This window comes from Meriones unguiculatus, chromosome 15 (genome assembly GCF_030254825.1).
Source record: "Meriones unguiculatus strain TT.TT164.6M chromosome 15, Bangor_MerUng_6.1, whole genome shotgun sequence".
Taxonomy (NCBI): domain Eukaryota; kingdom Metazoa; phylum Chordata; class Mammalia; order Rodentia; family Muridae; genus Meriones; species Meriones unguiculatus.
The window spans coordinates 42364688-42390419 of NC_083362.1; the positions used below are offsets into that span (position 1 = coordinate 42364688).

Below are 25732 nucleotides of genomic sequence, written 5' to 3' on the forward strand. Positions count from 1 at the left end.
GTCACTTTTCAGCTTTTGGTCACTGGTCAGAGGTCAGACAGTACAGAGCAGTGTTAAAGGCCAAGCTGTATGGAAAACACATGCTCTGTGTCTGAACATCAGAAGCACACACACTGACAAGGTGAGTTGCTCTCACTGTCCGTCACATCCATGGAGACCACAGCAGACAGAGACACTCATGTCAACCCCCCGAGGTAGGGGCAGACGCTCAGGGAATGGGAGTATAGTGAGAACAGCTTAGAGGCCAGACCTCGCTGTTTGGTTTTCATGTTTACCCCTCACCCTTTGCTGATACACACACAGCTGCATTGATTACAATGCGAGTTTAATAAAATACCACTCCGCCACCGTCAAAAAAAAAAAAGCGATTGTCTTGCCATAAACCTGCACTTTCCGCTCGCTATCAAAGACTGCATAATCGCGTATGTCACGGATGGACCCAACACCAGGTATTCAACAAGTGCACGGGCTCATACATGGACTCAGCAGCAGAGAGAGAGCGACTCTGTGAGGCCTATGTTCTTGAATCGGTAGGAAGATGGCATCCAGGAAGTCGACTAGGCTGTGAATGCTCCACCCCGGGACTCTACTCTTCACTAACAGAGTGAACGGCTTCCAGGTCCCTTCATTTTCAGCATCCCCAAGGTACTAGGAATGAATGAGTCTCAGATTCTTCAGGCTTTTCTTCCTGGGCTTTGTTATTTCTTCCCATCTAAGACAGTCCAAAGACACCAGAGTACCTGAAAACAGTGTCAGCGTAATAACCATTTACTCCCTGTGTTGTGTCCAGTACTGTGTAGTTGTTAGTACAAGAGATGAATACATGTGAAGCAGTCTCTCCAGGGTCCCTGAGAGCAGTCACGTTCAGCTCGCAGAATTTACGAACCACTGTGACTCCCTATGGAGGGTTCCTCGCTTTGGTGTAGAAAGCACAGACAGCGGGAACTCTCCAGCCTGGCTGGTGGGTGTTGGGATCCAGAGAACCCTAGTAACCGGATTTGGAATGAGAAATACACCTTTGCTAGCTCAAGTCACTGGCTTTTGTTAGTTCCTGTTCATGACGTATGACAAAAAGTTTGATTAGCTTTTGTCTGTTTTTCCTTTGCGTTTAAAATATTTTTCACATAGAAGGGAAAGAAGGAAGGAGGGAGGGATGGAGACAAGGAGGGGAAAGGGAAGGGAGTGTGATCAGCCACAATGAACCAATCTCAGATCTTAGATCCTTAAACCAGAATTTCAAATACCTTGAAATATTTCAACCTGCCAGTCTAAACGAGAATTGTTTTTGCTGGCTGGAGGCTGTTGTGTGGTCCAGGGCCTCAGTGCTTCAAAACAGGCCTGGGCTCAGGAAACTCGAGAACATGGGAAAACCGATACCGTGAAAACAGAGGGGCCTAACAAAATGAGTTGGAGGTTGCCACCTAGAAACTTGGCCCAGCTAATAGTTTATCCTGTGGTTACCCCCAACTTGAAGTTTTCACTGCCATCAGCAGGCACATGCTTCCCGAGCTGGCTGTGTTCCTCATGTTTGCACTCGGCCATGGCAGGCTTCAGTGCCGGACACCAGACACCAGACCAGTCAGTGTGGCTATGGCAAAGAGTTTTCAAGTTGTACTCTCCAACAAACCTCTCTGGGGACAAACGTTTACATGATGGTTGCGTTGAGAGATCATTCGCCCACCATTGTTCTAAGTGGGTGTGGCCAAGCAGACAAGACACAATGATTCCTAATCTAGTTCCTCCAATCTGCGGGCAGGCAGCAGAACTCAGTGCAGCAGGATGTGGCAGTTAGGGTCAGGAACCCATGCCAGCCTTGGGCTTGATGTGATTCCTTGTGGTTGGATAGCTCCTTAAGCGTGGGAAACTTACCTTGGTCTTATAATTAATTATATCCTTTTATCTTCCTCCTCCCCACTCAGTGAGACATCTAACAAAGTGCCAGGTTTGACAGATCTTGGAAGAAAAACCTCTATCAAAGTAAATTAAGTGTAAGAATTTCTTTTTCTTTCTTTCTCATTAGTAAGTAGAAAACAATCTTTAGATTCATAGCCTCTCAAGTCTATGAAAAAAAAAAAACCCAAAAAAACATTCCCATGACTGTCAGGGTCTAAAGACACCTCTCCAGATGGCTACATTTTCATAAAGTATTTTTGAACATACATGCAAGCATATAGCACATATACTGTTGTGTGTATATATATGTATACAGGTGTAAATGTATAGTGTATACATATTCATATAGAGCTATAGATATAAAGTTTAAAAAATATTTATACTCCAGTTTACATAGTTATGTTGTCACAGGTATAGTGAGTGGCACAGACAATCTCATTTGCCTCAATTTGCTCAGCTACGAGAAGGAGTAGTAATAAGCCTTATGAGTTTTTCATAACATAATAAGATCAAAACCAGGAGAATAAAGGATATAAAATTGCTTTGAAGAGGTAAAGGTCATCATAAAATATACGATATACATAATTAAGAGACTATGTGGGGTTATTCCAATCTAGCTATGTTAGAACAGAAAAAACACAGCAGTAAAACTGTTTTCTACTTCCAGCCTTTGAAGCTCATGGGCTGGTAGCCCACTTCCTATTCCTGAAGGGTCTCCTAACCTGTCATTAAGGATGTGCTAAGTTCTGTCTGTGTGAAACCCTGAGGACACAGACCCGAGCACTCAGAAGCAGGAGATGGTCCATTACAAGGAGAATGACAAGTCACGACAGTGAGGAACATGCCAGAACAGACTGGCAGAGCCGGCAGAGCTAGGGACAGGCCTATGATCCGGTCAGGAGCCGCTCAGCAGGTGGGCTCAGACGGGATCAGTGCATCCTGGTGGAGGGTGACATTTGGCAAGGCCTTGCTCTGAGAGGAAAGAGGGCTCTTCATTTCCCCTCTGGGGTTAGTGGTTCTAGCTCGGTACATGGATCAAATATCCTTTCCGAAGTAACAGTAGGTTAGAGAAGAGCGAATGTTGCATATTTCCTGGCACAGCCTCGTGGCTCTGCACAGGAGGATCTCACTGGGAACCTGGATGTGGGCTCCAATGTGTTTAAGCAAGCAGCAGATGTTAACAGGAGATGACTCACCTTTAGATGATGTCTGACCAAAATAAAGTTTTGGTTTCCCTTGATGGCAAGAAACACCCTTTTTAGCTATTTCTTTTGTAGTCCAAAAATGCATTTCCCAGCCTCCCCTTCCATTTCGCCCACCTTCCTAGTAAGAAATCAGTACTCAGTGATGTGTTTGAGGCTTTAGAGGTAGAAATATTGAAACAAGTTAAAGGGAATGCTTCTTTGGCTGTTTGGCAGCAACATATGAAACCCTCAGTTCTTAGTAATCAACCACAATGCAACTGCAAGTGACAATCTAGTTCCTGATTTATTGATACTGAAGTTTTTCTTTCATGTTGTGGTGGCCAAAGCTCCTGGATTGCTGGTGCTAGTTTCACTTAATTCTGCCAATTTAAAAAACACAACTAAATACACTACTAATGAATAATACCTTTTATTTAGAAGATTTTCATCAAGCAGAGGTATTCTGAATTTAGATTTGGAACATCACACCATTGACTTGATGGCAAATGCCTCTCGTGTTCATAAGGGCAAATCTCAGTGATGGTGTACCTTACTCACTAAACAAAAATCACTATTAGTAAAAGCAAAAAATACTGGCTCAAGAATAAGCCAGATAATGTATGGAAACAGTCCTGTATGCTACAGTCTTCATTAAGAGTATTTTTATTTAATTTGATTTTAAGTAATTTAATTTAAAATTGTTTTCACCTAGCTAAAGAATAACAAGGAGGCGAACCTACATGTATTAGCAGAAACCCTGTGAGCTATCAGTTCATCTACAGTAGCAGTAGCTCTTCATTTTTAAGAGTGTGTTTAAGATGCTATTTATAAACTTTAAAACAATATTTTTCTTTATTAAGTACCAAGGAATTTAGATCATTGAATGAATAATAAAGCTTATTAAGTCAGGGTAATAATTTTAGCATGTACAATGAAAATATCATTACAGATAATTAAATGTGCTTATGTAAAGCATAAGTTAGACAAACACAGGCATCTCAACTCTAAAAGACTGAGCACTAGTAACTAAATTTTGAGTTAGTTTGCAGACAATTTTGGAAGAAATTTGATCTCAACCAGCAGAGGGCGGTAGAAACTGCATGGAAGTTACCACACCGCAAACTAGAAGCAATGAAAGGCAGTCAGTTTCCTTCAGAGATGGCAACTACGTGGCTGTTTATGTTTGTGCTCCTCAGCATAAGTTATTATGTAAGTTGCTGCCGTGTGAGGCATGCTTTCCATGCTTATCTTCCAACACAACTTCTTTCTGCAAATTGTTTTAATAAAGGGAACAATGAGATTGTCAAATACCAACACTTCTTTTAAATGCTGGATATTTACAATGACGTAAATAAGGATTTACTGTAACAGCTATACGCCACAAAGAATTCGGTCAAAAACTACAAAAAAATAAAAAGTAAATTAAAATTTCAAGAAAGTTTACTTTATAATATTTTCAACTAATCTCCAAATAAGGAAAAAAAATAGTAACTGTCCCTGTAAAAGAGGTCATGCCCTATTCACTTATCCATACCTCAAGACTTTACTAAGAGAAATTCTAGCAGAAAAGAAGACTTCATAACCTACAGAAGTTGAACTTTATAGACATGCACATCTTTGTAGCCAGTAATGAGCACAGTTTGGGTAGAAGGGGGGAAAAAGTGGAACCTTTAACTCCAGATGGGCTGCCCAGAGAAACAAATTTTAAAATAATGCCCAAGTGTAGAATGGAGAAAGCTAGCAACTCATGAAAAGAGACTGAACAAGAAAGCCTAAGCTGAGCTGCTGTGGGCCAGTGTCCAGAGCTGTGAAGTAGGCGTGGAGACCATTTTTACTTCATTACTCAAAGGATCACACAGATTCCTGGGACTAGCTGCTGTCCTGTTAGACCAGGGTCTGCAGGGAACCAACATTTATCTGAAAAAGCCTATCCAGCTAAAAAATGCAGCGTTGGACCACAGCTCATCAGCTGCTTAGTGGTACTGCAGACAGGAGGGGCTTGCAGCGGACAGCCCAGGCCAAGAAGTCAGAAGACCCCACTTCATGGTGTCACTTGTAGTCTGAGCTCAACAGGGGTGAGGGGGCATTTACACTGCTGAAAATGGCAAATGAAAACCAGGGCTTGATTCATTGTTCTGTGTCTAGATTACAGGCCACCCGAAGGACTACAAACATGGTGTGATTAAAGCCCTCCGGCTACACAGGTCTGCATGCTGTCCTTGTCCTAAAGTGTCTATTTTCTGGCCCTTGACAGAGAAGAAAGTTTTGTAGACCAAAGAACTTGATAGGGATGATAACATGGTAGCAAACCATCACACATCAAATCGAGCTGTCCAGCAGGAACAGCTCACAGATATAAAGGGAAGAAATATATTTCCTGGCGCAACTAAAAAGGCAGTGACCTCAGGGGCAGGAGTCCATGGGTCCAGCTTTCCTGATTTACTTCTATCTTACTTATAAACACAAAGCATTCCTGTTCCAATACCTTTGTACGTTAATAAGGGTGTCAAAAACAACAAAAGCCTTCTTACTGTTATTTGTAAATCATGCACTATCATTCCTCTAGATTGACACATTTACTTAAAAAAAAACCACATGCACATACATGAATACACACACATACTCCTCCCCCATATCCTAGGGTTTAGAGTAACCCTGGCCCCGCTTCTGCTTGCTAGGAAGCCAAATATAACCATGAACTTGGGACCCGCCTCTTGCCTCTACCTTCCACTGGGGTTAGTTACACCACAATCAGTTCAGCTGGGTTGGAACCCAGAGCTCTGGGCAGACCAAGCGAGCACTCAGCCAACTGAGCTCTGTCTCTAGCCCTGAAAACCTTTTTCTTCTACGCGTTCCAAATGGTGAGAAGCAGGAACATTAGTTCCCCTCCCTGCCGCCCCCGAGAACACAGCACATGGAGTTTTACTTGTCTCACTGTTTAGCGATACGTGCTAGTCCAAGCCACATCTATGTCTGGTCGGGGCCTTTCCACTTGCCTGCCTCACAAGACCCATTCTCTGCACAGCGTCTAGGATGAAGTTCACATAAATCCCAAGTTTATCTCCAGATCATGCACTACTCAGCATTTGTATTCAGCTCTCTAAACTTCCTGTTTAGCAGGTCGAACTCCTTCCTGTGGCCAAGGCATGGCTCTGCTTAGTAAGGATGCTTTTGCTCTCTGTCCCTTGGCATTTTGCAACAGTATGGATGTGGTTCCTTGGAGATGTCTGTCGGCCACCCACGCCTCCTGAAGTCCGAGATGGTTGTCCTCTGCCCCAACTCCTGTCTTACTGCATTATCATCAATGTTTTCTTTTTATTCATTATCCTGCTATCTACATCTCACTCTGCCTGTCTTGTTTACCACTCTATCCCCCAAGTCTAGAGCATTACATGGAAAACACAGGAATTCAATAAATACAGAGAGAATGGATGAGCAAATAACATAAAATAAAAGTTCCTGTGTGTTACCTGACTCTAAGCCCAAAGCCTTCTCCTCTCTATAGCATGACCATTTGTGCGTCTTGTGACAATTCTAAATGTTAGCCTCTTCCTCTTTGTACAAAAGTCTGCTGTCCACCGTATCATCCCACTCAGAAGTTTGAGTTCAGGTTCCCTGTCTTCTTTTCCTCTTCCTTCTCAGCTCCAAGCCTGACTCTTCCAGTGTTCCATGCTTTCCACATACCAGCTTGAGACTACCTCACGACTAACCCAGCTTCAGTGACAGCTGTAGTAATGGTCACAGCAGAGGCAGTCCCGAGTATCTTCCTTTACAGACCCTGTTCCTTCTAGCTAGACTGCTCTTGCCTGTGTTTCTAGGGCAAGTTCCTATTCACCCTTCAGAACGCTTTGCAAATGCCTTCCCACCTGTGGCTCCTTCCCTGCGCACTCCCACTGGAGTTACACACTCGCTGTCCCGCTGCTCCCTACTGCACAATCACCAAAACGCCGGGATGTGTTTTCAAGGATGGGATTCCAAAGCCCACAGGTGCTACCTTCTATGTGTTCCTAGAACTTGGCTCAGTGTCTCGCATACAACCAGGAACTAATAAAAAGTTGGCAAATGTGCAAAAGCCCAAGTCTTCCCGCAAACTGTGAAGACAAACACCGGGCTATGTGTTTGCCCTCTACCCTAGTCTTTTATATTCCTACCTAAACCTGTAAACCAGGATATAATGAAGATCAAATTCACACACTTATGAAGTTAGATAGAAACACATAAACACCAGCAAACACGTAACAGTAACCAGGAACTAGGACTATACAGACAGGCATCTACTTTTCCCTTTGGTCCAGTCTGATTTCCCCAAGAGGTTTTGCCACATTCAGCATTTTCCCCTTCATTCTAACTTTCCTTTTATTATCAGTTATTAATGTGAGCTCATTACTATTCAGGGCCATATTTCGTGTCTAGTCTTCAGTTTCTAGCTGCCCAGGTCTTGGCACCTTTCCGTTGCTGCTTCCTCTCCCGGTGGCTCTTTGCTCTAGTCGAGGCTCCTCTCAGCTCATGCCTGAAGAATGGATTCTGCCCGGCAGAACTTAGAGGCAATGTTTCATTTTAGGCTGCTCCATATTCAGTTAAGACAGCCTTTCTCTAATTAACATCTTTAGCAAAGCCAATCCCTGAGCACCAGGAGCCTTGTGGAATGATGCGCTTGCTACAGCTTGATTGTACCAACCCCCACCCCCTACCCCACCCCCATGCACTTGCTGAAGCCTAATCAACCTTGATGACATCCCATACGTAGCTCAGCAGTACAGAAAGCACAAGGCAGAGCCTCCCAACTAGAATCAGTGCCTCCTAAAGGCAGAACTGAAGGCAGCCCTGACACCCACTCAGGAAGGTGCCATTCATGAAGGATATTAGCAGGACATCGCCTGACTCCAGATTCACCAAAATGATCCTGGACTTCATGCCCCTACCCCCAAATTGTGGAAAATGAGTTTTTGCTGCTTAGAAGCCAGTCAGTTCTAAAGGTTTTCGTTTCTCGTTTCTCTGATTTTTGGATGTCTGTCACATGTACTAAGACAGTTGAAACAGGCTTCACACAGAGGGCAGCCTACTCTAAGCACTCAGGAGACACTCCCGTGATTCCTATGATCATTGCATGAGGGAGGGTCACTTTCTTTGGCCTGTGGTCTTTGCAGAACGTTCCTCCCAGATTTGCTACTCACAGGGTTAGAATGCAGCACGGTGAAGAACTCTGGGCTGATGAGGAACTTCACAGGGGGCGACTGTAACAGCAGCGTGAGCCTGGATCTGGAGGTAGAGTGGGGCAGGACGTTCTCCCGTCGGAAGTCTAAGCAGACAGACCATAGCGGCTTTCAGAACTAGGCAATGCAAGCAGTATGCAATGCACATCATTTGCTATGACTTCAACTCCCCAAAACTACATTTTTTTAATTTGAAAAAAAAAAAGCATGCATGAACCTGACTATTTTTAATGATACTAAAATGATATTAGATATCATTTCTAGTTGCTATCAATGTTGTAATACATCCACGGCTTTTAAAAATGGCCAGACTATTGTACCATTTTGACACAGATTCAGAGACTACGGTGATGTATAGTCCATTTGGTTTTGTTATGCTTTTCTCAGAACTCATAAAAGATTAAGTATAGGAAACACTTCTCTTTAATCTTGATCTTTATTTTTTTAACTTTGTTTATCATTATCTTAGGAAAGTGCAAACACTCTTAAGGAAAAGCTCACTTCTTGGAAATCCTCGTTCTTTTTCTACATTTATGAGATTACAGCCAAAGGCTCTTTCTTACCTGCGCTGGCTTGGTGAAAGTCGGCTTCCTCCCCTGCCCCATCAAGAGCACTGGTGTTTTCCTCAGGCCTCTCATTCGTCATGGTCCTGCGGATGCTCTGATAACTAAAAGCACAGCCTCGGATTACATGTCAGCCTCCTGATGCTGCCCTAGAGCCCAGAAGTTCCAGCCCCAACTGCTGCCTCCCCAGGGCCCATCCTCGACCTTAAGGGCTACCTGTTGCATAAATGACAATGCGTCGAGGCTCTACACTCCACCATTCATAGACAATCACCTGAAACATTAATACAGCTTACAGCAATTGTGTCCCTTAACCAAAGAAAAGTGATCTATAATGAAGGAAAGAGCAGGTTTGTGTTCTACAGCAATTAGGTTTTGACAAAGAATGACTGCTTTGAAGGTCAGATGGATAAAACTGCATTGCAATGGAAGATTCCAGAGGTCAGGAGTTTCGCTTCAAATCCTAAATGTGTATGTCTGCTTTACCAAAATCCAATGCTTTTTTTTGGCTGACTACAGGAATTATTAAGATTATTTTCTCTGTAGTTCCCCAACAATGAAACTGTGTGTTTATGCTTTGTTTTCCTTTTCCCAAGAGAAGTCCAGTGGAGTCTATGACAGATAGAGCTAAGCGACAGGATATCAAAGTCAGAAGAAACAGTCACGTCTTCTACACTGCGCCATGTAAAAGCCCAACCACAAAAGCCAGCAGGAAGAGCGGAAGGTCCATGCTCACCGCCGGTTCAGCTGTTCCATTTGCTGTATGGAGTTGGATCTCTGCAGGACCTGCGGGGCAGGGGGAGCTGTCGGCCGCTGCCACGTCGTGGTTCTGTTTACATGGTCCACATAGAATATCCTGCCGTGGCTGTCAATGCGTGCCTCCCAGTCTAAAGAGCAGGAAGGCACCAAGAGGGGTAAGGGGGAGGAGCTGGGCCAGGAGGGTGGTTCATTAAGTTCAGCTCAAGGTTTCTCTCCCTCACACGCTATAATTTGTGGCTAATAACACATACCTCACTGCGGAGTTCAGCATTCCTCCCTGGTCCACTTGGGAAGCTGTTGTTACTAGTTATTAAGTCCTGCAGCACGTATGACACAAAGCTATTTTTTTAAAGAATTTCTAAATGCACCTTCACGCTGCTCACTATCACCACCCGTCATGTAAATACCCAGTCTTAAAAGCACATGTAGTTGTCACCGTGATACTTTTCGTAGTTTCGCATCAAAAATGGTATTGATACTTAGTGTTCATCCAAATTTTATCTTTTTCTCTCTTCTTTACCCTAGGCCTTTCCCTCACAGCTTAGCAGAAACTTCTGAGTGCGTGTTCACACACAATCGTGGCAAATGTACATTTTGGAAGGAAAGCAGCTAAATACTCATCCACACACTTCTTCGTGATCCACCAGCATCATTATCCACACATTTCAAAAATGTCCCTAGAAAGGACATTTTTTTCCCCTTCCAACTGTAGATAAATATGAGGCTTAAGAAGATAAGTTAATTGTATGTTAAGCATCATAGTAACTGAGTTGGTCTCTGTAAACCAATGTATAAACACATGTTCAGTAAAATCAGAGAGCAGTCCAGTCTTCAGAACCTGGCGTCCCCCTCCAATGACTAGATGGCTATTCCCTATTTAAATTGATGGAGCTTGAGATGATCCTTTTCAAAGGACAATTTTTCAGAATGTATTACCATTGGAGGAGGGCTTTATTCAGGAAACACGAGTGCATCAGAGACCCATTCTTTTATTCAGAAAAAAATCTTCCTAAATTTATATTTGAGCAAATTAATTAAAAAAAATTAATCCCAGCAACTCAGGGAGGCAAAGGCAGGTGGATCTCTCTGAGACTGAGGCCAGCCTGTTCTACAAAACAAGTCCTCAGCCTCCCCCAGCGCTGGGATTACAGGCATGCACCACTGTGCTTGGATGACAATGGCTTCCTGATGCCACTCACATTCCAAGGTAAGATAGACACAATGAAGCTGCCTATTCATCTGAACTCTTTGGGCACAGCTACAATTTCATCAACAGGACCTCTCTGAAAGAGTGCCTCTCATGCTCAGTGTGCCACGGGACAAATGGTAAGCATCTTCCAAACCCCTTTGATCTGCCCTGTAGTTTTGTTCTGTTCCCTGCACACACACCTATCTCAAATATCTTAAGAACCTATTTTTCCTGTCTCATTCCTGTCTTATCAGAGATGGGATAGTTTACCCAATGGCCACATGTCAAGCCATACACACATGAAAACATGTAGCAATTTTCCCCATAAGCAGTCTGTTTATAGTAGCTCTCACTTTCTTTGTAAAGTGTACAATAAGTCAGTTAGAATTTTAAAAAAGAACAGAAAACTAAGTAATGAAATCAGAAAGAAATTTGGCCAAGCTTCTAAGATAAGGTTGTTACTAGAAATTGGCTCTGAAGTTCTGGCGGTTAAAGCAGAAAGAAAACATATTGTTGCATATTTTCCACTCCCTGACAAAAGAAAGCTCCAAAGACCCAAAGCCCTCAGAGATGGAATTATTTCCTTGGAAATGACTAAATAAAGATTTACCTAAGGAGATGTGTATGCAGCCTGTTCAACAGCTTATACGGGCAATAGAATGGCGAGATCCCCCAAATACAGTTACCACTGTGCCTTCCACAAACCGTGCAATAAGAGAACAGATGATTTTTAAATGATATAATTCTATAAAAAATAGTGATCCTCTATTTACTTTCCACAAAGATCAGGGATAACCCTAATTTGTCATTTTTCAAAGATGTCTTTTAGGTGCGATAGAAAGAATAAGAAACCAGAACTACGAGTTTGCTCTCTAGGAACATGGGATATTGAATATACCTTGAAGGCTATTCTTATCAGATCTTCAAATCCACAATACTGCTGACTTCAAGTGGGTGTTTGGCATAGGAAGGCTGCAATGCCATTGGCGCTCTTCCTGCTCAAGTGGTCAATACCTGGAGGATGATTCACTACCATCATTGTCACCACAATTACTCTGCAGGGTACAGCCTCTTGTATGTCTTCCTACTGGACCTGATTTGTTCTTCATCTAAGAACGCATGAGTCCTCGCTTTACACTAGTTTCTTTCAGGTGGATGTCATTAAACAGGGACAGGCAGAGTTAGAAGGAGGGAGCTGGGTCCTTATTTCTTCTCCTGGCACTGTATAACATACAGTGAGCAATCAGGACAGAGAGAGCCCGAGAACAACGTGCTGAGGTGGGTCTCGGGGTGTCAGTACATAAAACTGGAAGCTAAGAGGTCTGGTTTCTGGCTGTAGTTTGTTAGAGCCTTGTTGCAAGACCCTCAGAAAGCTACTATGACTCAACGGCTCACCATTTCAGTAGAAAACAGGAGAACAGAACCAAACATTTTGTAAGGTTCCTTCCCTCTATTCCTAAAAGCCAGTGCATCTATCAAACGCTGGCAATTTTACTGCACTAGGTTCAGTAAGGACCCAGCAACATCTCTTAGTGTTATCCATGTGCCTTATATAGATAGTCTACAAGTTCCAAACCCAACTCAAGTTATTTACAGCTTCCAGGTGGGTGCTTTAGATAGCTAAGGGCTGGGACTCAGAACTATTCCCCAAGCCCACTTTAATTACAGCAGCTCTAAGTCAGCTGGCACTGCGCATTGGCGTTCCATATAGGATCTCTCCTACAGAAAGAAAGATGTGGCTACAAGGAAGTTGGAAAACTACCTGCTAGTGCTGTCCCCCAAGGTGCCTGGGTGTTTTGGGGGTCAGTGGGTCATCTGCAAGATATGCCAGGTTTAGTCTGAGGATCAGCAGAGAAAAGCTGATTCCTAAGACACGCCCAGGGCTTCAGATCCCAATTTCGACCCCTGGCCTCCATTATCTCAATGGCACCAACCTCCCCCCATCATTTCTTGACACACTGAAGGTTGAGCAAAAGTGACATAAATGAATCACAACTTAAACAACAGCTAATGTGCTAGCTAAAGCCATGGAACAAATGGGAGATTTCCCAGAGTTCATAGGAGGCCAAGCTTCTGCCTGAGGGTACACACAGTCTCTTGGATATCATGTGCCTTAAATATAAACATTCCCGTTTAAAAAGGTCTGTGTAAGAGGAACTCAGACATAGGATGGCGGCAACACTATCCCAAGGCCACTGTCACAGCATTCGTTCCCTAGTTTAGGGTTCAGAGGCAGGAAAGGTATTATTATTATTATTATTATTATTATTATTATTTAGATTTAGAATTAATATGCATGTGAGTGGGCACAGAGAAGGAGTCCCTATGATCACTTTGCTCTTCTCATTAACCTTCTTTCTCACCCCCTTCAAACTAGGGCCTTCTCTGGCATCCCAGTTGGCGACCAGTGATATGTAAGCACACTTCAGTGAATGTGGCCACCACTGCAAACGACTGAACAGGAAGCTCTCCTTTGCACCGATCACTCACTAAACAAGGCCTATGACGTTCAGGTTTATCATCTTGTTAAGATAAAATGCCAATTGTTTGAAAAAAAAAACTTGATTCATGCATTCTATTATCAGTGTTTACACAATGACACTGAGATGTCACAGAGATCCTAATTTCAGCAAGAAAGCAGCACCTCTCTTTTGAAAATGTAATCTCTAGATCAAATTATGTCCAACACATACTGGAGCAGGTGGGTGTGGCCAGAAGCCTGCTTGATCTCACCACACTCATGTAGTGCTATGCTCCCTTCTCAGCCCCCAGGGATGCCATGATTGATCCACACACATACACACAAAGCTCTCCCAGAACTCTCCTGCTGGTCCCAATCCATTTTGCTCCAATTATACCAATATCACTTCCAAAGAACAGCATCTGATTTTTATCCAAATGTATGAAAAGGGAGAGCTCTGTGTACAACAGAGTTCCAGAAGGCTCGAGCCAGTTATTTTGACAAACAACAATGGTAGCATTCAGCTCTTTCGTTGGCCCCCTCCAAATCCCACCACTCCATATTTCAGCACTAGAAAGCGGGCTGCTTCTCTTCACATCCTATCGGTTAAATATGAAGGCCCAGTCTTTTTTTTTTTTTCATCTTCACAGGTGACAAGGTGGGTGAGTAGAGATCAGAGGAGAGGGTGAGGGAAAGGGAAAACAACAAAGCACAAGAGGGCATCCCTCCAGCTGCTCTCCAGGAATTTAAACAGACTTCCTACTTCATGCTGATTGGGAGTAGATGAGTACCACTTCCTTAGGCTGTGAACCATTTCCCCCACATCCCTAGACCTCAACCATCTATCAAAGCGCTCAGTGCCTTCTAAAAGTGAAAGAATGAAACACCCTTTAAATCCTCAAAGAATGGCTGTATCTCCCCAGAAAAATGTAGGCTAATTTCTGAAATTAATGGCATGTCATGTATATCCCTAAGGGGGAAAAAAGTAAGACCCTTGTACTTAATAATTTAAAATGATGGAAGAGATGAAAAGCCAGTGCATTACAGGGTGAGGTCTTTCTAAGAGACTGCCCCATCTTGCCTACTCACTGAATAAAATCATGCTGCTGTGAAGCATAATTTAAAAAAAAATCTCTTATGCAACTAATGCCTGAAATATGTGGATCTACTTCCACAAGTATGGCAATTATTCCATGGGCAGAACAATGTTTGCTCTTCCTCGCTGCCCTTTCGTTGAGGATAGTACCAACGAGGAGTGACAGTACAGAGCGCCTCAGATCACAGCCACTTGGTCAAGCGGCATCTTCCAGACACCTTCTCCAGGACCCGTGGAATGGATCTGCCTGGCACCTTTGCACACTGCCCATAAGGTAAACCTTCAGCTAACAGCTGCTCACTTGGTGGGAGAGCCTCGTCCACCCTCTGGTACCGGCTGACGTCCTGGCGCACTGAAGGTAGTGACCGCAAGGGCTGGTGGCCATTGGTTTGAGAACCTAGGATTAAAGGTAAAAAATTACCTAGGTATTGCTTTTCCTTTTGTGTCAAAATAGCGCCCCCTTTCTCTACACACACACACACACACACACACACACACACACACACACACACACGCATGCACGCACACACACCAAAATCACACCTAGGTATGCTAGCACATATCTGTAATCCCAGGACTCAGCAGAGGAAGGCGGGAGGATAGAGAGTTCCAGGCTAGCCTGGGCTGCACAGCAAGAGCCTGTCTCAGTAAAAGCATGCAAACAAACATCAGTTCCAAGGCTGTCCTCTATGCTCTTTTTTATTGCACTTTCCACATGGATGTAGGGGCCCAGAAGAGGCACCCCGAGAGAAATGTCCCCAGCATGCATGCTTTCTTGTCCCTCACTGCCTCTAACCTGCTCACACACTAATGCTTGAGGGTCACAAAGTGGCCATAGGATACTGAAAAGCAAAATAGGAGTCAGAGGGAAAGAGAAGAATAATTTAGGGAGAAAAATAAATGACACAACAAGAAAATAAGTTTTAGGGTTCTGTGTACCTCTCTCATACAGTGCTTGCCTGGCATGCAAACTCCAAACCCTAGTGTCAATCCCACACTCGAAAAGAAAAAAAAAATCCAATTTGAGTCTGTGCTGTTTATGCACAAGAAACTGCCCTTTCCCCCTTTACTGCCCCTCCCCAGAACATTTCAAATAAACCATTCCTAGGAGCCATAGTCACTAAGAGTCAATACAAGTTTTATGTCTGGACTTGCGACTTCAGGCTTAAACAAACAATGCCTCCTCCCATTCTTGCTCTTCCTCCTCATTTGTTAGAATGACCGCTCAACAGCTGACTCTGTGCTTTGGTAGACAAGCATTGGTGCAAAGCCCAAACTAACTTCCTGTTCTGGGGCTTTAAGCAAGAGTGAAGCAGCCTGGGGTACGGCCCACAACCCGCACACCTTTATCAAGGTCCTGACTGGTTTTGTATCTTATGAAGACTGAAGACTGATGTGAGCCAGGCCTCCTCTGGTCAGCAATAGATGACCCATGTCTTAAAAAGTCTGCATTTCAGCTGGGGTCTGTGTGCATGGGAACCACGTCTTCTTCCCAGCTCTGAGAATGGTGAATGAGTAAGTCCCTTGATCTCCCCAGATCTGGACCGGGTCTGGGGGGCTGTTACACAAGAAGAGTTTAAGGTACCCACACATTTGTTAGCTGCTTCCGTATCTTTCCCTTCGTAATCCTTCGCTAACTGGGGAACGGCAGCTGAGGAACCCCGACTCTACTCACCTACACGAGCAAGTGGCCTTATAATTTACACAAAGGGAAACTATATGACTTCTTTTTGAGCAGTCAGGCTCAAGCCAAGAGTCATGCTGTCTTCCATATCCTACCTCCAATGGCGCCTTCCTCCTGGGCAGTGGCCCCTTCGCAGGCACCAGGGGTGTCCCCAGCATCCTCCTCTTCCTGGGGCTGGCTCTCCCCAGTGGTGGCAGCAGCAGAGGCAGCAGGAGCAGCAGCAGCTCCCTCAGCACTCCCCCTCCTCTGCCACACCTCCCCCAGCTCCCCCTGTTCAGATAAAGCAGCAGCTTCAGCCCCTGGCCCTTCCTCTTCCCTGCTGGGCACCTGCACAGCAGGTAAAGACCCCGGGGTGCAGATGGACTCCTGCGACCCCTCTGCAGGGCCGCTGCTGGTGGGCTCAGCTGCTGCTGCTGAGGCTGCGCAGGCCCCATCTTCCTCCTCCTGAGAAGAAAAGGCTGGGGTTTCAGGAAATCGTGCGCTCTCTAGAGATGAGCACCGCGTCTCCACGGAGGACAGCTGTGTGGTCACGCTGTCATTGCATGAGCTGTCTGCACCCTCCAGGTCACTCTCTCCCTCGGGTCTGGTGCTGGCCTCACTCACACTCTCTGTCCTGGCAGGGTCACTGGGTTCCGTCTCAGAGGACACCTGGGAAGGTTCAGATCCCTGGTCCAGGGACTCCGTCTCGCTGGCAGCCCTGTGGCTCCCTCCAGATGTATCAGAAGCCCCAGCGTCCGCACCACTGGTGGGCAGATCTACCTCTTGAGAGCCACTCAGTTCAGTGCTGCCCTGGTCAGCACTGGGTTGAGGCTCCAGGCCTGCTTCACTTTCGTCAGGGGCTGCACTTGAGGGCAAGGAACCATTTGCAACCTCTGGAAGATTCTCTGGCCTCTCGTCTAAGGAAGTGGTTTCCTGCACAGAGGCATTCTCATTCTCAACAGGCTCGTCATCCTCTAGCTTGGTCTGAGATGTCAAGCTCCCGTCATCAGTTCTTGATGCCCTGCTGAACATGATCAAGCCTCCTTCCTCCTCCAAGGAAGATGGGTAACCTAGGTCTTGCTGGAACTCATGGTCTTCTTCATCTGAGTCTATATGAAGCATCGCATTGAGTCTTGTGTCAGTGGGAAAACTACTCCTCAGCTTGGGAGAGGCTCCCATGGACCGCTCAGAGGAAGAGGAGGCTGCCCCTGGCCTGGAGGGGCCGTTGTGTTCAATAGCATCTAAGTAATCGTTGAGTGAATCCTGGCGGCCCCTGGGAGGTGAGTTTCTTGAGGAAGTAGAGATTAAGTCCTCTGTGTCGATCTCCAGAGTAGAGCTAGTCCTGAAAGAATGCTTGGGGGTCCCATCAGCAGCGCTGTCCTCAGACACTGGCCCGTTAGCACAGACAGTGCTGTCATGGTGGCTCCCCGGCATATCCTCGTCATCAGATGGGCTGCCCAGGTCTCCGTTCACAGTGCTGACCCCGAGAATGGTGCCTACGGCCTCTGGAGATGCATCTGAGTGAGAAAGCAGTGCTTGTGAGCATGCAACAGAAGATACAAAGATCTGCTGTCCTGAAACTAACCAGTTGGCTGAGTTGTTATCCCACAGATTACCACCAGCTGCTGGAACACACTCCTTGCTTAATGAGTATCCTGAGCAGCCATCTCCCACAAGGAACTCTGCAGCCTAGCTTCATAATGCAAACGTAATTCTTGGAGCCCCAGGTGCTTTGGAAACTGATAGGCAATCGCTGGAAAGCCATTCCATTTCCAGCACTGGACACAGAACAATCCCGTTCAAATGCTGTCAACTGACCAAAGTCTAATGCACACTTATGCATTCCCAGACACCTCACCTTCATGAGCAGAGGACGTGACTTCCACTTTAAACTGGAGGTAGCCGCTCACGTGGTCAGCTGGGAGCCTTCTGCCAAGGTTGTAGCTGAGCATTTGATCACTGCAGGAGGAGATATGGCACTTCATCCTGATTGTGCCTTCGCCTTCTCCCTTCTTCCCATAGCTGCTCCCCACCCCCAGCTCCACACACTACCCTGCTCCCCACCCCCAGTCCCACACACTGCCCTTGGAATTTTCAGGACTGTCAAAAAATACAGCCTTGAGCACAATACGACCCAACATATTATTATTCATTTGCCCGTGACCCAAGGACAAAGAGAAAGTCTTATTAAAGAAGAGAAAGCAATATAAAAACATAAAACCTGGTCTATCCCAGACAGTAGCCCTAACAGTGTGTGTATGTGTGTGTGTTTTGGGGAGGGGGTGTTGCTGACCTAACCTTTCTCTCTGCAAAATAAAGGGCTGGAGCTGATGGCTCTGGAGCATAGCTTAGCACTGAGTCTCAGGCACATGAATGCCTTATTAAAGGTGTTCTGCAATGAGGAGGAGCACCACATCCCCATGTCTTGGTGCTAGATGGGACCGCAACTGGACTGTTCATTGTTTGGCCTGCGTGTGGTAGTCCTTGGCTGCCAGCCTCCCTAATAGCTATCTGGCTATTTCGAGTCCACATATATTTTCCAGATTCAAATGCAAGCAACTCCTGTGCCGAGTCTGATAATTTACTTCTAATTACAGAAACTAACCAAAAGGCTAACCAAATCACACTATTTCTGCTCTTACACTGCCCTCTCCTGGCTATTCAGACATGTCTGCACCACTGAACAGTACAGAGCCTCTAGTCAGCTTTGCAGAAACAAAGCTTTATTTTGTGAACACATACTTAGGTACAAAAACCCAAAAACAAACAAACAACCCCCCAAAACACACACACAATCAGTTTACCAATTGGTAATTCATCTGAATTCATAGTCAGGTTCTTAGACATGTCTTTTTATGATGCCAACATGTTTGTTCTAGAGTCATGTTTTCAAACACTTTGCTTCCCCACATGAAGAATTACTGACACACAAGTGCTGCTGAGGGTTCTAGGGATGTGTTGTTCTTTACCCCTGGCCACCGGGGAGGAAGCATGGACCCTGCTTTCTAAGAGAGACATGAAGACACAGTTAAGATGCTCCTGGATGGCAGGCCTGGGGTGAGACACTGATTATCCTGCTGCAGAAGCCTCTGCCAGGCAGCCTTTGCACCACAAGTCCACTCCACAAACAGTCTCCATGATTCCAGGCTGCTCATTCCAAGTTCTGCCATTTTTACGTGTGGGATACCTGGACGTCATGCTGCTATCAATCCTCTTGCTGAACAGGCAGTTGAAGCAGGTATTACATGCCCATTACGTTGGAAGTTTGACAGAACTGCGTAACAGCTGCAACTGGCAGAACGGCAGGCCTGGCTTTCTCCTCCTTGGCACTGCTTTCCCAGCATTTAGAGAGGACCCGGCATACAGAAGTTCTTGCACGCTCTTGTGTATGCCAGCAGCAAGTCCTATCGCCCTGTCTCTACTTTCTGGTTTTTTATCCCTCTCCTCTGACACTCCGTCCTCTAATAAAACCATCATTTTCTTGTAAAAATAAACTGATGGTTCCTCCCTTCCTCTGCCAAAAAAAAAAAAAAATGATGCTAATGATGGAAGATTTGCAGAAGCAGTGTGTAAGGTAGGAAACGAGTGTTTTGTAAGAGTTATAAGGAAAGTACTGTTTTGGTTACTGTCTCATCTCCAATACCCAATGCGGCTTAATGCATACACAACTATTTGCCAAACAAAAACTTTTACTTGGTAAAATTCTGAGAAAAAGTCCTTAGTTCAACTGTTCCACATCAAAATTGAGACAAGCTTCTTATGCCTCACAGAGCCTCTGTGATGAGGGTGCCACTGTGTGGATATGGATCTGAGGACCTGGTAGTCCTCCTGGGCTTGTCCAGTCCTACCCTCACTCAGGCTGCTTCCTGCTGTGATCTATTCTTGTGAAGAACATGCTATGCATTACTATTATTATAAACCATGAGCAAAAAGCTGGCCATGCCATGAAAAATGTTATATTCAAACAAATGCTTTAAAAACAGATTAGGAGGTACGGCTTATCCCATAGAGCCACACCCTTTTTCACTTTCACTTATTTCAGATAGCCCAGTTCACCCAATTTATAACTAATCAAAATATGTAACTTTTAAGATGAATTGATTATCCTAGAGAAAACAGTAATCAGGTCAGAAATATTAACACGTGACAGCATCTGGTTTAGTGGCAATGCTTTTAGCTCACTCATGGAGAAACATCCTACTTCTGACACTTTCTGAGTGCATTTTGGACTGTTTCCTACTACACATAGAACTCGGTCTGTTGCTTCCACGACAGCGTGGCAACAGCTCTCAGATGACTGACTCAAACACCGGAGAGTTCATGACAGTTTCGATCTCTGACACCATCGAGCTCTTCGTTGATCATTCTTGCTGTCAGTACATGAAACTGATACATACATGTCGCATGAAGTGGATGATTATAATTAATATAAGTCAGGTGGGAAATATATTAGATTTGTCACAGTTGATTCTCACCATAATCTTCCACTGCTGATGCATGCTAAAAATAATTTCAAAAGCTCTCAAAATAAATCTGGAAGCTATAATTATTATGCTTAAAAATAACTGTTATTTCCCCACTTTTATGAGCTTCCAGAATTTTGTATCATCTCTTCACTTTGTGTGGGCCATCTAACCACACTGTTCACACCTCCTGAGAGTCAAGAGGACCAGAACCCATCAGAACTGGTGAGTTTCATAGGTCTTTCAGACAACAGCATGTCTACAACAGCAGGACTGAGCTCAGCGCTCAGCTCTCCCACTGCTTGCCAGCCTCAGACTCCTCACCTCTGAAATGGTTGGCATCCCAAATCTACCTCTTGCAGTCGCTGTGACTACCTGGGCAAATCTGGGTAGTATTCTAACTTCCGGCAGAGTGGGAGCCCAGCATCTCAGGGGTTACCTCACCACTATGGCGAGGGGGGCACTGGTGCTCATTGTTCTTGCTGCTACCACCACTGTGTACTCAAAAGGTCCTGCTGCAGTGACACAAGGCACACAGAATGTCCTCACTGTGCTGCCCCAGCGCACTTGCCGTCTTGAGTTTGGTAGTACTTGTGCCATAAAAAAATATATATCCTAACAATGGATGAAGGTGTGTTGTATTTCCTAACTACTCACAACTTATGGACGGCAGACTTGAGTGAAAACTAAGCCCCCCAATAAGCTTTTCCCCTCCATGTTTCAGAGATAAAGGTAGGCTCTGTCGATGGAGTGCATCTAGATAAGATGAGGGTAGAATGATGCTCACGAAAGCAAGATTTCACGACCCCCCCCTCCACATACAATCCAACTGGACACCAAGAGAATTGTCACTGATTGCTATCTAGGTGAGACTTGGAAAGGGGGTTGATGCCACAAGAAAGTGTATCGTTAGAACAAGATATCTGGGGTCCCAGACACTTGATTGAGCTGAAGGGCACTCTTATTTTTTAAAGTGATACGTTCCACTTCTTATCAGCAAGACACACCCCTGGACTACCAAGTATCGCTCCAGCCGTCTTGGCACAAACTAATCTCCAGATCCCCAGGGGAGAGAGAGTGGGTTACCCGATGGCCTGCCTCTCCAGCAGCCTCTGCACCGGGATGGTCAGTTTCCCCAGGAAGCGCTTGATGATCGGACGGCTCTTGGCAAATTTGTCTTTAATTTCAATTTCTAAGACATCAGTTAAAAGTGCAAAAAAGGAGTATTTCTGAAATCAAAAACATACAGTATGTTGGCTTAGAAGACAAACACAACATCTAATCATTTTATAACACAGAAAACGCTATCCCTTAAACTCTAATGACATGCAGGGTCCATATTACCATTTTCTGTAAATCCTGTGCTCACTTAAAACCAACAAAACTCACAATGATTCTTAAAACTAAAAAAAAAAAAAAAGAAAAAAACGTTTAAAATCTGAACGACAAAATCCTTTTTATCCAATAATACATTTTCTTCGCTTAGTAGTTACAAGAGATACTATCAAAGATTAAATTATGCATTATATAATTTACTGAAGTAAAAAGAAAAGCCACCACTACCAACCCTGTTTGTATTGAAAAATATGAGCGTACTGAACGATGGGGGCGGGAAGGAAGTGTGAACCATGTTACTTTCCCTTGACAGTGTCCACACAACTAGAGCAACGTGAAGAGTACTAGCCTGTTTGGCATTTCGGCCACTGCTTTTATTTAGCATAATAACTAAAGTTCTCCAGAGGGTAGAGGAATTTGGCAGTCTGCGTACGGAAAGTAGCACTTGCTGAGGATAAGAGCGCTGCGTAGGCAGCCACAGAAACACCTAAAGCAGAGTTTGGTGACAGAGGTAGAGATAGTTGGATCGCACTCGCGGCTCTCCCATCGGGTGAATGCGCAGTGCTGGGCAGGCCTGGGATGTTGTAAGGGTAGAGTACTCGGCTGGCACGTGTGGTAGCTTTGGCTTCGTGCCAGAGCAGTGCAGAAAGCTGGATAACTAAGGGAGAGAAGGCTTTATTGCCTGCTTTGTTACTGTATTTGCCCCGGGCTTTCTAGAGCTCACACTGAACATATTTTATATTTTCCAGGCTTTGAGACACGGTGGATGAGGTGCTCTGACTTTAAGAGTCACTGTGGCCACTATGGCATCATGGTGCTTTAGAGTAGGCATAAGAACACAAGCACAATCTGCCATGCAAATAAACACAGGACTGTTCAGGAACACGTCTTTCTGTGCCAGAGTCCCAAACATTCAGACTTCTAATTAGTTTCATATTCCCTCAACTATCTCGCTCCAAGTAAATACTTCCGCAGCGTTGTTAGAACATACGTCTGTGGCTAAACACTCAGGGCTAACCTAACTAGTTATGCAACTCCCACGCCAGCCAAGGGTTAGCTAGAAACATTCTAGCACTAGGACGCAAAGGCGCTGGATCCTTGAGAGACTGCGGGAAGACTGCCCGGTGAGAAAGCATGCCACATCTCTTTGCTCATCTTTGACTCTGTGTGGCTCTAATGAGAAAATCCTCGGCTTGATTTTAGTGATGTGACGTGTTAAGAAGACGGGCAGCAGAGTGTAGCTGTGAAGAACCTTCAAATACTATCAACACAATCTGCCTTCACTAGGGATGCGGCTTCCTGAATGTCTCAGCCAGCAAAAATCTGAAAGTTCATAAAAGCATTTGCCAAAGCCCAGAGAGAGAGAGAGAGCGAGTGAGACACACACACAGAGAGACAGAGACAGACACAGAGAGAGACAAAGAGACTCCATATTCCTTTAGTTTGGACTGAATATGTGGTAAAGCAAAAGATAATTTTTTAGAAAAATTTTTAAATTAAAAGTAAAAACACAGCTTTTCCCCCCTTTGATTCAGGCTCTGACGTGATTCTTCAAGGTAATATTCTAATTCTCCTGTTCTTACAAAAAACAAACAAACAAACAAAAAACAAAAAAACCTTTCATATATTTTGTTCCTCATGAACCTTTTACCTTTAAAAACATTAAGATATTTATTTTGGTTATTATGCCTTTAGCAGATCATAAAATTGTACCCTAGAAGTGAACATGCCACCAGTTTTACTACACACCTGGCTCTAACCAGAAGGAAATAACTCCTATGCAGCGTACCCTCTGATAAACAGAACTAGGCATCTGGAGCCATCTTGCCCTCACCTGTTAACAGCTCAGGGCTGCAGAGTTCAGAGGAACCGGATGAACTGGCCTGTCAAGCACTGTCAGCAGACATGACCTCCCCCACTGCCACCCCGCCCTGAGGTGGCCTTACCTCTCTGTGCCAGATGGGGTTGGTTGTGTTGCTGATGATCGTGGACCTTCTCTCCTGCCCGTGGTGGGCACAGGTTGGGAAACTGCTCTTCTTCCCTGGCTGAATGGACATCTTAAGATAAGGGTCAGGATTGAAGAACATCCCTTTCTTGAGCCCAACTGCCCTGAGATCTTTAGAGAGAAGAGGTGGAGGGGGAAGGAAACGGGAGAGAGGAAAGGCAGTAGGTAGGGGGGAAGCACAGAAGAGAGGAGGGAGGATCCAGACATCCTGGTTAGCACCAAAAGCCAAGACTCGGGCGTTCTTAACTGGTCCACAGCTCTAGCCAGAAAGGAGCCAGTGACCCAGAGGCAGTTAGTCACACTGTGCGCATGTGTAGAAAATGGCAAATGGGCAGTGGCAGTAATTCCAGCATTGGGCTCTCCAAGGTGGCAAAAATAAAGCCAGCCCTTTTTCATCAACTTAGGCTCCTAGGCCTGGGATTCTTTTCATCCCATGTACTTGGGGGTCCTCACCATTGTTTTCCTGGTGCAGTGTCGAAATGTAAGACAACCTCTGCATATAAATTTTCAATAATCAGTTTATAAAAAATATGTTCTTTCATGAAAAAAGACCCACATACATAAAGTTACATATTGCTATATGATATATGTGTATATGTATATTGTGTGCCCATATGTATGTATGTATAAGTTTGAACCAAGCTTAACTTGAAATAAAAATTTAAAGCACACACTCATTTGTACTACATCTTAAATGTCATACATATTCTATGAACTCAATATGTAAATGCAATTATTTTAAATAATTCTTGTTATTTTTTTCTATAACCTATAAAGTCATTTAAATATCCAGTGAATATATTATAACTTACCTTATAGTCACAGTATGTTTTATATGACACGAGCTGCTAAAAGTCTTAGCTTCAATCTGCTCAGCAAGGAGACATTTTAACTTCAGGCGGATAGGCACACACATGCCTAGAACTAAAGCTGGCTTAGCTGGCCATGGTACCTTTCTGAGACTCTCAGTGTGACTAATGTAGCTCTAGAGCTAGACCATCTTGAAAGCTGTGGAAGACACTACATTTTCATGTGGTTCAGATCCGTCTGGAGGTCTTTAAGACTCTATCTTAGAGAGCAATTCTGTACGGAGAGACAGACCTCTATCTTCGCTAGAGCAGCCGGGAAAGAGACACTGTCATGGTCCTGCATTATAGGCAGTCAATGGGGTCACCTAGGCCTTGGGTTTTATGTATTTCCCAGAGCACACTCTCTGGAAGAGATGGACCGGTCCACGAGAACTCATGGCCTACATACATGTGATGAAAACAGACCAGAGCTGTCTAATGACATGCAGTCAGCAGTGGAAGAACAGGATAATACGTTAGCAACCATGGAGCTACTCAACAGTGAGGCCTCCTGTTAACACTGAGATAGAGATTGATTGCTGACCTAGAAACCAACAGGGGAGGAAAGGGACAAGTGAGGAACGAGGCAGGTTCTCTGTGAAGCTGCTGTCATCTCATTATCTGAGTGGTCCCACTCTTGATACTTCATAAACTATGCAGTCATTACTAAATGCAGATTTTTCATCTGACTGCTCATTAGCTACATGTTTTCTCTATTAGCGTAAAGTAGCCTTGAGATGAAAATGCATCCCACACATTTATTTTCTTGCTCTTCTTGAGGATTCTTGTCTCAAACTCAAGACAGATTGATGGCCTCTAGATATTAAGTTTACTTCCAGGCAAGGGATTTCCTTGAAGTAAATGCAGAGTAACATGGACAGAAATAGCTGCTACAAAGTCTGACAAAACGAATTCATTCACAGACAAATGTTCCTTTGAACAAAAAAGCATTCTGCCAGCAGATTAAAGTCACTCTGATAAGAGATGTCAACGTTAGATAACCTTGGTGCCGACTCTTCCTGGTGAGCCACTGCGCAGATGAAGGAATCTTCATTAATGT

The 25732-nt window shown here is 44.6% G+C and overlaps 1 protein-coding gene across 4 annotated transcripts in view; it reads right to left on the reverse strand.

Moving 5' to 3' along the window:
- The window catches only part of Hecw2 (HECT, C2 and WW domain containing E3 ubiquitin protein ligase 2), a 349936-nt gene that overhangs the window by 91063 nt on the left and 233141 nt on the right, over nucleotides 1–25732 (reverse strand). For all 4 annotated transcript variants that reach the window (XM_060368357.1, XM_060368358.1, XM_060368359.1 and 1 more), the window contains 8 exons: nucleotides 23766–23935; nucleotides 21571–21713; nucleotides 17880–17980; nucleotides 16138–17538; nucleotides 14660–14755; nucleotides 9590–9740; nucleotides 8854–8957; nucleotides 8252–8376 (listed from right to left, as the gene is read on the reverse strand). In XM_060368357.1, coding sequence (XP_060224340.1) covers nucleotides 8252–8376; nucleotides 8854–8957; nucleotides 9590–9740; nucleotides 14660–14755; nucleotides 16138–17538; nucleotides 17880–17980; nucleotides 21571–21713; nucleotides 23766–23935 — 2291 coding nt within the window. The remainder of the gene's footprint in view (nucleotides 1–8251; nucleotides 8377–8853; nucleotides 8958–9589; nucleotides 9741–14659; nucleotides 14756–16137; nucleotides 17539–17879; nucleotides 17981–21570; nucleotides 21714–23765; nucleotides 23936–25732) is intronic.